The sequence below is a fragment of the Mustelus asterias genome, chromosome 11 (genome assembly GCF_964213995.1).
Source record: "Mustelus asterias chromosome 11, sMusAst1.hap1.1, whole genome shotgun sequence".
In the NCBI taxonomy this organism is placed as follows: domain Eukaryota; kingdom Metazoa; phylum Chordata; class Chondrichthyes; order Carcharhiniformes; family Triakidae; genus Mustelus; species Mustelus asterias.
Window position 1 is genome coordinate 37,548,780 of NC_135811.1, and position 14,481 is coordinate 37,563,260.

At 39.5% G+C, this 14,481-nt stretch overlaps 1 protein-coding gene across 6 annotated transcripts in view; it reads left to right on the forward strand.

Moving 5' to 3' along the window:
• The window catches only part of LOC144500475 (methylated-DNA--protein-cysteine methyltransferase-like), a 422,956-nt gene that overhangs the window by 101,254 nt on the left and 307,221 nt on the right, over nt 1–14,481 (forward strand). For 5 of the 6 annotated variants that reach the window (XM_078223457.1, XM_078223453.1, XM_078223455.1 and 2 more), the window contains one exon: nt 14,296–14,435. The exons of the other annotated variant lie outside the window; for it this stretch is intronic. In XM_078223457.1, coding sequence (XP_078079583.1) covers nt 14,296–14,435 — 140 coding nt within the window. The remainder of the gene's footprint in view (nt 1–14,295; nt 14,436–14,481) is intronic. 6 annotated transcript variants of the gene reach the window in all.

Below are 14,481 nucleotides of genomic sequence, written 5' to 3' on the forward strand. Positions count from 1 at the left end.
GGATTGTGGCCGGTGCAGACTCGATGGGCCGAATGGCCTCCTTCTGCACAGTGGGGATTCTATGAACTCTTTCACTCCAGATGTGCCATTACTTTCTGTTCTTTAGATTCTGGAATTTACTTTCTATCCCTCTATGTTGTCCTGTCTGTTCTAACAGTTTCTGTGGAAGGCTTCTTGCCCTGGGTTGCCTGCTTCCAAACTGAAAGTCAAGTTTTTTGATTTTCAGTGTGGGCCTCTGGCTGCTAAGCAACAGCTTAGTTTTTTTAAAAAAAACTCTAATTACATTTACATTGTAAAACCTTCATCACAATGCATGCAAAGTTTAAAGTGAAACTAAATCTACAGACTTGTAGGCACCTTTGGTTAACATGAAGTTAAACAGAAGTTTTAACCCGTTCTTAGCACACGAATACAGAAACACAAATTCAACTTAAACTTCAACGTATGGCATTATTCCTAACGCACAATGCGAATATCAATTACTTCGACATCTTTATTTCCTAACACATAATATGGCATAGAAGGAGGCAATTTAGTCCATTGAGTCAGAACCAGCTTATTCAAACAATTAGTTAATTATTTCAAAAGCCGCCTTTATCCCCCTATGCATATCCCTGCCTATTTTCCTAATTCAAGTATTTATCCACTTCCCGGTTTAAAGTTACTATTGAATCTGGCCCTAACAGTTTTCAGCCAATTCGATTCACTGCACGTGCTATCAAGAAATAGCTGAAAGCACTGGATATTACAAACGCTATGGCCCTGACAATATTCCAACAATAGTACTGAGGATGTGCTCCGAAAATTGCTGCACTCTCAGCCAAGCTGTTCCAGTACTACTGGAACACTGATATCTAACCAGCAATGTAGAAAACTGCCCAGATTTGTCCTGTCCACAAAATGAAGGATGAATCCAAACTGGCCAATTACTGCTCCATCAGTCTACACTTGATCATCAGGAAAATGATGGAAGGGATCATCAATGGTGCTATCGAGCAGCACTTTCTCAGCAATAACCTGCTCACTGATGATTAGTTTGGGTTCCACCAGGGCCCTCAGCTCCTGGCCTTATTACAGCCTTGGTTTAAATGTTGGCAAAAGAGCTGAACTCCAGAGATGAGAGTAAGTGACTGCCATCAAGGTAGCATTTGACCAAATGTGGTAAAAAGGAGCCCTAACAAAACTGGAGTTAATGGGAATCGGGTAAAGCTCTTCGCTGGTTAGAGTCATACCTGGCACAAAAGAAGATGGTTGTGGTTGTTGTAGGTCAATCATTGCAGGTCCAGGGCATCACTGTGGGAATGCCTCAGGGTAGTGTCCTAGGCCCAATAGTTTTCAGCTGCTTCATCAATGACCTTCCTTCCATCGCAACATCAGAAGTGGGGATGTCTGCTGATGACTGCACAAAGTTCAACACCATTCATGACTCCTCACATTGAAGCAATTTATGTCCCAATGCAGCAAGGCCTGGACAATATTCAGGCTTGGGCTGACAAGTGGCAAGTAATAATTGTGCCACACAAGTGCCAGGCAATCTCCAACCATCTCCAACAAGGGAGAATCTAACCTTCAATGTTATTCCCATCACTGAAAATCCCACTATCAGCATCCTGGGGGTTACCATTGACCAGGAACTGAACTGGACTAGTTATGTAAATCCTGTGGCTACAAGAATGGGCCAGAGGCTAGGAATCCTGTGGTGAGTAACTCACCTGAGTCCCCAAAGCCTGTCCACGCTCTACAAGGCACAAGTCAGGATTGTGATGGAATGGTCTCCACTTGCCTGGATAAGTACAGCTCGAAAAACACTCAAGAAGTGAACACCATCCAGCCCACTTCCTTGGCACCCTCTCCACAAACCATCACTCTCTCCACCACCGATGCACAACGGCAGCAATGTGTAGCATCTACAAATGCACGGCATGAACTCAACTAGGCTCCTTAACCGGCACCTTCAAAATCCACAACCATTACAATCTAGAAGAACAAGGACAGCAGACACATGGGAGAACCACCACCTGGAAGTTCCTCTCCAAAGCGCTCACCAACTTGACTTGGAAATACATCACTGTAACTTCACTGTTGCTGGGTCAAAATCCTGGAGCTCCCTGCCTAACAGCACTGCTGTTGTGGGTTTGAAGGATACTGTCTAAAGGGTCTAGACATTGTGGAGGGTGTGCCAAGTAAGTGGGCTGCTTTGTTCTGGATGGTATTCAGCTTCTTGAGTGTTTCGTATTACGAGAGTTACTAAAAATGATTCTAAATGAAAACATTCCCTAATTTATAAATGTCTCTAATTTTATTTTTCAGGCTTTTAACTGGTAACCTCGGTTTACCTTGCCTGTGCTGTTTCATGTTTTACATCCGCCAAGTCCACTTTTGACCCCACGTTCTCTTTAGATTGTAACAATTAAGGTCATGGCAAATTGCCTTTTAATAAAAATCATTTATCTGCTAGTGATGATTATATTCCTGCACTGTGTGCTAGCTGTTGTTACAAATGGTATTTATATACAACCAAATCATCTAGAAATGTAGCTTACAATGTGACGATTTCACACCACTTCAGGAAACTCTTTAGTATTATATCCTTATTGGTAGCTTGGAAGCAATAAGATGGAGAGGTGGAGGTAGGAAAAAGAATGAGCCATAATTTACCAGACTTCCAATCACCCTGCCATTTGCTATTTCCAATTTAATCGTCTATGTCTGCTTCAGATGTTTCATACCGGATACCATTGCAATTGAGTCCAGAATGATAGGGATCATCAGTCTCATCTATTAAATTGCAGGCTTCCTATTCAACTACTTTTACTGAGATAGTATGTTGGTTAGAGACAATTCTTCACTGCTACCAGCTGTTAAAGTGTTAGCCCTCTTTTCTGTTTCTTATTACAGCTGCTACACAGCAGTAGATAGCAATACCGGAAAATGTGCCAGACTCACTTAAAACAGCAGGAAATGTTTAAAACTTCTTTCTCTGTTCTTTCTTGCTTTTGACAGTTTTAAAATTGAACTATTTGCAAGAGTCACATTGTTCTATAAACAGAAGCTGGAAATTAAAACCCTTAAAAAATTATTTGAAGGGGAAAAAATTAAATTTGGAGGAATAAATAATTTGGAGGAATAAATAATTTATAACAATGTTTAACTGCCTAACCTGCAAATTATTAGTTGGAAACCGTAAAATCTTTGCCTGAATTTTGTCAAAATTATGGTAGCCGATCAGGTGAAACCTCAAGTCAATTCCAAACATGTCAAGTGTTTTGAAAATTTCTCAAGCGTGCCTACAAGCCATTGTGGTGTTATGTTTCTACTTAGTTATAATTTGCATAAAATATACATAATTTTGATATATTGTAAGAACTTTTTTGAGAACCTAATAAATACTTACCCTTAACATATTTAATAAAGAGTGATTTTTAGTCGAATTCAATTAAACTTATCCTGTTGAAAGGGTTATTTGGTTCCCCTTCCCAAAATCAATCATACATTATAAGATTCAAATGATTATATAACTTGACAAAAGGGTTTAGACGATATTGGACTATTTTAGAGTTGAGAAATTAATGTGATAAATATCTTGTTGCCTATATAATGTGTATGTGTGGATTTATTGTTGGTATTAAAATATAACTTAAAATTACTTTGTTACAGTACAATTTGTTACACTGCGCAGTTTTCATTTAGTCATTGATATACAGCGTAACAGGTAATCATCAAATTATATAAAGATTATGGTGTATCATTATATAATCCAAAGTACATGGAGAATACCAAGAGCTGAAAACAATTGCCTTTGCTCTTTATAAAACAATTCATCTGAACTCTTGTAAATCAGCCTTCATTTCAGTAATGTTTTAATAGTGCATTATTTAGCCACTCTATATTTGATACTTAGCTATCATTTACTCTGCATTACCTGAAGATTGTAATTTTTTTTTACAGAAAACCTGCTTAAAAGCTTTTTAGTTTCTAAGCAGAGAGTACCATCTATTTATCAGATGTTCGATATTTTCTAAGATAGAAGTCAGCAAGTTTATATTGTTCCTCATGTTTGAATTTGGATAATCAAAGCAGCTCCTGTAAATAATTTCACCGACAAACGTTCCTTTCAGTAGACCATTGCTGATCAAAGTTCAGGATATGTTTTTTTTTCCAGTAACCAACTATACATCCTGTAATCTGTTAAAAGGGAATTAAAGTTTGAATTGTTTATGGTGGCATTCAGATATAGATAATGGTCCTTTCCTTTATATTTTTTTCCCCAGCTTGTAAAAACAATTCCGTAGGGCATTGCATTTGTCACCCAATTCTGAACTACATGAGAAAGGCAATACTAGGAAGAGGCTAAGTAAAGATGTCTAAAGTCAATGAAGAATGGTATTTTGAACGGTAAATTCTGCAGGCAAAATAAGCAAAGGATATCTTTGACATTGTAAAAGTATCTCAGCAGAGATAGATGGTATCATAGGCATTAACAGGAAAGTCATAGGATGGAAGTGAATGTGTTTCTATGGAAGCTGTAAATCTGAAGATCAGGGCCACAGGGTGACACTTTATCATCTGAATCATTTGAACTCGGGCCTTAGTTATAAGGGACTGACACTTCTTAAATGGATGAAGTACTGGGTCACTGCAAGGGAAAAAAATAGGTACATATCTGAGATACACCTGAGTAGTATGTCAGCCTCAAGATTAGCAATCACATGGGTCATGTCTTTTAAAAGCATGATTTATAACAAGCGCTTTCACTTACTAAACTTAATGGTAGGTGTAAAAGGAAATTATTGTTTTTGTCTTATTTACTTACAGCTTACAACAAATAATGGGTGATTTAAGCCCTTGACTTTCAGATGTTAAATATTTAATTTATGTACCATAGAGTGATCTAGTTACCTATCCACCCCCCACCTCTCCAAACATTCCGGATTCATTAAGTTACTTCTTGGCAAGGGAAAAATTGTAATTATTTTAAAAATATTTTTTAAAATGATAAATACTTCAGTTTTTATTTCTTGCAAAGGTTTTTTGTGCTCTGTACTCACTCACTTCCTATGTCCTTTAATTTCCGCCAGTGTGATTTCATGTAATCTAATGGCAATAATGAATATTTTAAACCTGAAATTTAAAAATGCAGCAAACCAGAGAAAATGCTATCATGCATAATGTTTCCTGAATAAAGAAAATAGCATGATTTAAAATAGTTTTTAACCAGTTCAAGTAAAATATTCAATTTGAGAACTGTAATTTTTTAGAGTTTTGATTTCTTTTTCTATTTTTAATACCAGTTTGGCATAAAATAGTTGGCAGACAGTTTACTGAGGATACTTATACTTTGCATTCGGAGCTCTGCAGAAACAATTTTGTAAATCATTTCTGCAGATCGCATTATAGAACAATTACATTAAATACCAATTTGGTTGTTCCTCCTATGGTGAAACCTTAAATTGAACCTTTTTTGATCTGGCATTGAAACTGCCCTATCTGTTTACCCCCAGAAATTCATTCTGCATGCTGATAAGCAGATTGTATGTACATATTGATATAAATAAATGCTCTTGTTAGACCATTTCAGGGGCTAATTAAGAGTCAATGATATTGGTGTGGGACTGAGGCCAGAGCGGCTAAGGATGTCAGATTTCCTTCTCAAGGTCATTAGTGAACCAGATATGTTTTTGGAACAATTGGTAGTTTCATGCCCACTATTACTAAGGCTAGCTTTATGTTCCAGATTTTTATCAATTGAATTTCACTAGCTACCATGGTGGGATTTGAACCCATGTTCCCAGAGATTACTGGCCCAGTGAGATTAACACTGTATCACCATAAGTATCATGGTGTGTACATGATTATGCGGAGGAATCCTCAAGTTTATGTAGAAATAGAAATTATATTCGCTTGACTAGCAAAAGTGAGGCAGTGTTGTTTAATGCGCTTCATTCGCAATGGTCCGTGTTTGGTTCCATTCTTAGTTATCCGATTGTAGTCAGCACGGCCCAGATCTTCCAGTCGACGGATCATTGGAAACCGGCTATACTCCAGAAAATGCAGGGTGTCCCCTCGGAAGCCCCAACACACTAACTCTATGGGAATTACCTAAGAAATTTGAACTTTTATTAGGCAATTCCTCTGTTTCCTGGAGCCCTCCAAGTCTGAGTTAGGTTTGGAGAATTTGGACAGTTCTGACTTATGTGGATTGAGACCCAGGAAATGTTAAACAAATTAAAACCTAATCTAATTCCTGCATAACCAGACAATAGGACCCACATTGACTCCTACTGACCCCATCTGACTAGCCCACACCACACCGACACACACACACCTGTTATGGTTCAGGTCAGAAATTCCAAAGTGTTTTATGGAGCCTGCCTGAATCATAAGTTCTGCATCTTGAATTTGGTTAGGATAAGCATGATATGGTTCACCTCAGTACGATTCAAATGCCCACGAGGGAGCTTTTATCAAACAAAGTTTATTTAAGAAGTTAATATGTATAGTAAAAATATTAGCAATAACTTCTATCAATTACAAACAACACCGAAACAACCATGATAATGTATAACCCTTAACGGATATAAGAGCTGTCCCAATCAAACCAATCCCATAAACGAGACGCTTCAAATAGGTTTAATACAGCATAGACTAATGCTCACGTGATACTGGAATTGAGTCCTTTGGATGAAGTCTTCAGTTCTCTGGATAGACTCAGAACAGTTTGAAGTCAGAACAGCTTCCCAAAACACCAGGCACTCTAGGCAAGCCACCAACAGCAGATACCCCCCTTCAGAAAGATAAGACCTTGTTTTCAGATGACCAGCAGAATTTTCAAAACCAGGGAGAGAGAGATGACTTTTTAGCTTGATGCCCCTCCTAAAACTAAAACTCAAACTGCAGTTCCAAACTGAAAATGAAAAAACTCCTATTACCTGACCTGCCAACCAGTTTTTTTCCTAATAATGCAGAGTCATAAACATCCCAGCAAAAATAAACAAATCACCATTTAAGCAGCAATAAAATGACATCTCCAGTCAAGCCAGTGCCGTAATGACATCAGCTAAGGCTGTGAGCTGAGAAACACGGAAGCTGTGAGAGCTGCAGAGATCATGATTTTAAAAAAAATCTCTTAAAGGTGCACTAACGTCACACACCACTATTGCCTAAAGTTCACTGATTCCTACTGACCCAGTCCACCACCCAAGATCTACTGACCTCCCAATTCTCCAGACTCGACCAGACTAGACTCTGACCAGACCTTGACTCACTCCCGATACAACCTGATTAATCCCTGACCTAGCAATCCCTCCTGACCCATCCCAACTACCACCCTGACCCACGTGCCACACTTCCCATCCTACCCAGCTACCCACCTCAATCTTGCCATTCATGCACCCTACCATCTTAACCACCTGATACCTTACCCCCGCCATGGTATTATCACCTCCACCGGCTGCCCTGCTCACCTGCTGCCTTTCCTACTTGCTACTGTACCCCCCTCCTGCCGCCTTATCTCCCCCCCCCTCCCCACTTGAGGGTAATTGCCACTTCGCAGAAGATTTGGGCCCATATCTTTAGCAATGGCTTCTCTTCCCATCCCTGCGTGGCCTTAGAAATGCCTTATAGATCTATCCTATGAACCCTTCACTTTCTCAATTGCACTCTACCTCTTAGTGAATCATCAATAGACATTGATCAGATTCCAAAAGAAAATGAAAGACTTGTATTGATATAGCACTTTTCATGATCGTTGGAACCCTCAAAGCATGTTACGGGCAATGAAATACTTTTTGAAGATGAGTCACTGTTGTAATGAAGGAAACTCAACAGCCAGCTTGCACACAGCAAACTCCCGCATACAGCAATGTGATTCAGAGATGAGGGCGCCACCACAAATATTATGCTACAGCTTACACTAAACATTTAGCACTAAAAATCTACAATAAGACTATTACTTTAATAAATGTTTTCATAATGGAAAATCAGTTTTGACCTTGATCATTTGAATTCTTGCTAAGAATTTACTTGATCAATGTAATTAAGTAAATTGGAATAGATTAATATATACATTCTCAATGACTATTCATTGGACAACAGCACCCTGTTGTTTACAACATACCTTCTCCTTATTCATTCTCAACCCCAATGTGTGTATAATTGCAAAAGATGAGTTGATAGGGCTACTCAATTAAAATGTTTTCATGAAATGGAGAGCTGGTTGATCTAAATTATCACAATATTGACAGGCTAATTCCTAGATTATCACCCTAAACTCTTGACAACCTGATCATTTGAACATATTCTGAATCTTGCCTGTCTAGTCTTATTGTGATTAGCCATTCTCGGGGCTTATTATTATGCATCGCGACAGAATAAATGTTGGGAAGTAACAGATGAGCAGCTGTATAGAAGTTATGGGGAATATTTTTACCTCGATATCCTTGGCTGCTGAAATCATTAAAAGGAAACTTCAAAAATAAAATGTAAAATTTGATTGTTGGTGTGCAGCCATCTCTCAATTTATCCCGCTCCCTGGCCCCTGACTTTTGTTTCGTTAGTAATTTGGTACTTTTATTGGATTCCTGGAAGTCCACATATACTACATCCATTTCATAGCCTTAATCTAATCTTTGTATTATTTCTTTAAAGAATTTATTAACATTGGTTAAACATAATCTTCCTTTTAGAAAGCTAATTATATTTGTGGTCTCTGGATATTTTCCTGATCTAAATATGCTGTGATTGCTGTTTCCAATTGTCCCCATTCCCCCGTCAATTTCAGATTCACGCCTTCTTTGCTTGAGTTGTATCTCATATTTTATGCCAATATTGTTGCAACTTAAACATTAAGAATAACAAGAACGTGGGCCATCATGAAGATCTGCCACAGAGGGACATGTTATTATTTGTCAATAAGTGTACCACTGAGTCAGACACTGCCCTTATTAATGTATCAGTAAGAGATCCTTTGTGTTTCCTGTTTATCACCTATTACTTTATTGTCACACCTGTCTGTGACCATCAGTTGTTCACTTGTAAGCAAGTTGAGATACACAAATCAGAACTTAATTTGAGTTGTGGGTATCTTAATAAAATCATGTTCTTCTAAACCAGGTCAGCACTTTGAGGTTCTGTTGTAGTTACCCAAGTTTGAATAAAAGTGTATCATCATGGCTTCTCAGATCCAGAAGGAAAGATGAGGTTCTTAATGTTAGCATCCATTAGTTTTCTGAGGACGTAGCATTGTTTATTAGTTAACAATGTACACATAAATGATTTTTGTCAGTAATGGTGGGGTTGATTTTAATGGGGGGTGGGCAGGGGGGGGGGGTGTTGGAGTTACGGGGTTGGAGGAAATCGCCTCCAGTGAGCACATTGTGTTGCATGGGCCCAATTTACGTAACCCAGGTCAGTGTCCTGTCCTTCTGCGGTAATGGCATCAGGGCTGGTAGGGCAGGAGGAAAACTCAGTCAGGAAGATGCCAGTGATTCAATGAAGGTAGACTCCTGCCTGCCTGCAGCATGCACCTTGGCTGATTTTGGAATTATTGACGATAAAATGCCAGCAAGTGGGAATGGTGTGGCCTTAAATATACTCAGACGAGTTTAACCTTCACTGCACACTCTTCCTGCTGGATGGGCTATTTAAATCAATCCCAGTAGAGCAAGGATATTTTGTACATTTCAATGAAGATTATCAGCCATTTGTTTAACTGTGAGTTTGTCACAAAAATATTAATATATTTTGTTTGAAAATTAAAATATGAAAATTGCGCATCCTTTTGTATTTGGAGAACAGGACAAAATTAATTTCATTTTCCCACAGCACTAATAAACTTGCATTTGTTCTAATTCTCCAGGACAGAAAGCAACTGCAATTTTATTTTGAGCCTTAAAAATGAAACCAGCTAAATTAAATAAAATACCGAGTTCAGGGAGTGAGTCCAAGGCAGTAATTTAATCCCAGGGTTCAGTTAATATTCATAAATCACTGATGTCATCTGAACACCTTGATTAGATTATAGTCGTGTTATTCTTCAATCTTGGGTATCCATTTTCTAATATATAATTGTGTGTTGTTTATGCATGTCAAGGTGCCATGTTGCAATAGGAAATGAACCAGTTATTTTCCCCATTTTCCTCCTGGTTAAATGACAAACGATTCCAGGCAGTAGCTCTTCCATTTTATATGAGACAAGAGGCTGGAATTCTACCTATTTTATGGTGTGGGTCTTCACTTCTGAGTGAGGAGCATATTTCTTAGTACACCTCAGTTGTTCTGACCAGACTGTAGTAGCTGTGTAACTTGCTCCCAAGACTCGCCTCAGTAGCATCATGATGACCCTACTGGAGTGGGGGGAGTCGGGGAGAGGTGTTTAAAATTGCCCCCATTGTTTCAAATTAATGGCTGTTTTAGATCAGAGACTAGTTTAATTTGCCGGATCTTTCTCCATCGGAATAATGATTGAACAATCAAATTTCACTTTATTTAAAGCATCTTCAGGGAATAGTCCAGGTTTATGTAAATCAAGTTGTTTTGTACACTTGAGTTATCTAATGTAGATTAATAAGTTTTTCTATGTTCAAGTCTTTTTCTTCATTGCTTTTCACCATAGCGTAACCTTTTTTAAATATAATTTTGTTTAGGACAACATATTCTTAATTGCAATATATTTCTATTCATATTTTTGTTACCTTGTGTATACATTTCTAATTATGCCATTTTTAAATACTTCTCAATGTAATGCACTAGTGGCAGATGTTGTGTTTTGTACCATTCTCTGTACATCAGTGATATTGTCGTATGACTCAAATGAGTAAGGCAAAAGAAATGACAGTTGGTGTTACCACAGTTAATATGTGTGTGAAAGAACAAAGAACAAAGAACAGTACAGCACAGGAAACAGGCCCTTCGGCCCTCCAAGCCTGTGCCGCTCCTTGGTCCAACTAGACCAATCGTTTGTATCCCTCCATTCCCAGGCTGCTCATGTGACTATCCAGGTAAGTCTTAAACGATGTCAGCGTGCCTGCCTCCACCACCCTACTTGGCAGCGCATTCCAGGCCCCCACCACCCTCTGTGTAAAAACGTCCCTCTGATGTCTGAGTTATACTTCGCCCCTCTCAGCTTGAGCCCGTGACCCCTCGTGATCGTCACCTCCGACCTGGGAAAAAGCTTCCCACCGTTCACCCTATCTATACCCTTCATAATCTTGTATACCTCTATTAGATCTCCCCTCATTCTCCGTCTTTCCAAGGAGAACAACCCCAGTCTACCCAATCTCTCCTCATAGCTAAGACCCTCCATACCAGGCAACATCCTGGTAAACCTTCTCTGCACTCTCTCCAATGCCTCCACGTCCTTCTGGTAGTGCGGCGACCAGAACTGGACGCAGTACTCCAAATGCGGCCTAACCAGCGTTCTATACAGCTGCATCATCAGACTCCAGCTTTTATACTCTATACCCCGTCCTATAAAGGCAAGCATACCATATGCCTTCTTCACCACCTTCTCCACCTGTGTTGCCACCTTCAAGGATTTGTGGACAGCTGGAATGGAAGGATGAGCAGTGAGGATTAGGAGGGATCAAACAATCTTTTATACAGAAATCATAGAAACCCTACAGTGCAGAAGGAGGCCATTCGGCCCATCGAGTCTGCACCGACCACAATCACACCCAGGCCCTACCCCCACATATACTCCTGATGACTCTGCCATTTATTGTATAACTCCTCTTCCAAAATGCATCACTTCGCATTTATCCGGATTAAATTCCATCTGCCACCTCTCCGCCCAATTTTCCAGCCTATCTATATCCTGCTGTATTGCCTGACAATGCTCTTCGCTATCCGCAATTCCAGCCATCTTTGTGTCATCCGCAAACTTGCTGATTACACCAGTTACACCTTCTTCCAAATCATGAAGTTCAGTATCTTAAGAAAAAATTGAGCAAATGAAAATGGTGACACAACCAGATGTTCCATCGAGACTGCCCCAACACAGTCATGGGGTGGAATTCGCTCGATCCAAGACCGGAAAATCCTGCCCGAGGTCAATGGACATTTCTATTGTCCGCCCCTCCGATTCCATAGCGGGTGGGGCAGTAGAATTTCGGTGGTGGTGTCTTAATCATCGTGACTCGTAATAGATCCCACCAGCAAGAGCCAAGTGGAAGGCAAAAACCTTGCTTCTTGAAAGGGCTGATTTAGAAAGAATTAAATTTGGAAAGTTCTTCTCCGTCTTCTTTGGTGTACCAAAGCTGGTCCATGAGGAAAAACGTTAACAGTGACAATTGGAGACTAAAGTTTCCTCTGACACTGAAGCAACACTTCTGGATCTGTATGCAACTTCCAAAAACCATTTAATTTTCTCAATGTGCCTTCATTAGATATTAATGTTGGGCTTCTATCAATATTGGTCTAGGGATGTGGGGAAGGGAGCAACTGAAAGGACTGAAAGAATTTGGCGTCAGGTGCAATGTGGATTCTGGGAGTTGTATTACTCTAAGGTACAAATGTAAAGTCTCCATAGTTCAGGTATAATTATTTGAATTTCAGCCCAAGATTTTAGACCTGAGGGAACGAAACTCAGGGCGGGCTTCTCTGATCTCATCCATTCCCACCCCACTGCCTGTGAGAATGGAGAATTTGGCGCTCAACCAATACTCCATTCACTGCAGTGGCACCTACTCCGAGATGCCACTTTTAAAAATTGCTTCAAATGAAGCTAAAATGTAACCTAATGACTTCAACCAAGTACAGCATGTCAATACTACACTTGATCTTAGCCTTTAAGTCACAAAATCTAGTTGGCATTTCCATGCAGTTCTGCATCTATACATTCCATGCTGCATTGTTGAAGGTGCCATCGTTTGGATATGATGTTGAACTGAGACCCAAACTGCTCTTTCAGGTGGGAGTAAAATATCCCAAAACGTTGCGAAGAAGAGTAGCAGAATTCTTTTTAATTTTTTAAAAATTTGTTCATACGATATCGGTGTTGCTGGCTGGACCTGCATGTATTACCCACCCTAATTGCCCTTGAGGAGGCATTTAATCCACATTGCAGTGGATCTGGAGTCACATGTAAGTCAGACCAGTTAAGGATGTCAGATTTCCTTCCATGAAGAACATTAGTGAACCAAATGGGTTTTTATGACAATTTCATGGTCAATATTAGACTTTTGATTCCAGATTTTTATTGGATCCAAATTTCACCATTTGCCATTGTGGGATTTGAACCTGAGTTCCCAGAGTATTGCCTGAAATTTTAGTCCAGTGACAATGCCACTGCACCATCGCCTCCTCCTTCCTGATATCTTGTCCAATAATGAACTTGTAAAATATCACCAGAAATTCTGCTGTTTATGAGAGCTTGCTTTGTTGGCTGTTGTGTTCTTTACTTGACATCTGCAACTGCATTTTAAAAGTATTTAATTGTTAAACACATTGTGATGTCCTGACATGGTGAAATTTAAGTCGCAGTCTTATTCTTTCATGGGGTGGCACACAGACCTTCATCCTCTTTATTTACTTTTAATGGGGAATCAGAATACAGATAACACAGTGAAATGCCACTTCAGTCTCCCAAAATATACTACTACCAATGTACAAATTGGAGGCTAGGATTGACGAGCCACGCAATAGGAGGCACCAAGGGAGGGCATGATGGTCTTTAACATTAGGGAGATTGTTAGATATATTTTCATCAATGTTGGGAAATGTGAAGCACGATTTGGGGCAAAGTAAGGGAATGCCTATGAGAAAGTGTAGCAGAATTGTTTCGGAATGTGAGCTGTGGTAATTCTGGAGCTATGTCAGCAAAAAACTGAGTTCAGTTCCTTGCCAAAGGGGAACCATGATAGCAAGACTCATTTAGCTGAAGGTCTCCCTTGTGAGCTCTGCCCACAGCTGGCTAGCATCTGGCACGACTCAGTTATTGCTTTGTGAGGGAAGTGCAACCTCATCTAGCGTTGACACGTTGTTAGATTGAAGTAGAGGTGTAGGTACCAGTGGGTGAGGAATATGGTCTTGGGACGATTGGGGAGATAAAAGAAGAAAATAGAACATTACCTGAAAAATTGCAAATGTATAAAACTAAACATTCAAATCAGTGTTTTTTCCTTCCACCCACAATATTTGCCATCCAAACAGCTACCTTGTTCAAATTTCTGAATATAATTACTGAGCCGTAAGTGCTCAAAGGATTAATATAGTTTAAAAAAAAACTCTTGGCTGGTGTTAGGACAGGAGGGGGTGATTGTTTAAACACTTATAAGGACCAGTGATTTGTTCATGTAGGTTGCCAAGAAGAACAACACAAACCACTGCAAGCAAGTGACAGCAGCTCTGCAAAGTCCTATTGGTACCATACAAGTATCCGGCTGTGAAGAAGGCATTCACTTCATTCAGCTCCAGGAGAGTTTTGTACCCAAGGACAGGTGTGTATGCTATGAATGGCCTTCATATATTTGATTAATTAAATTA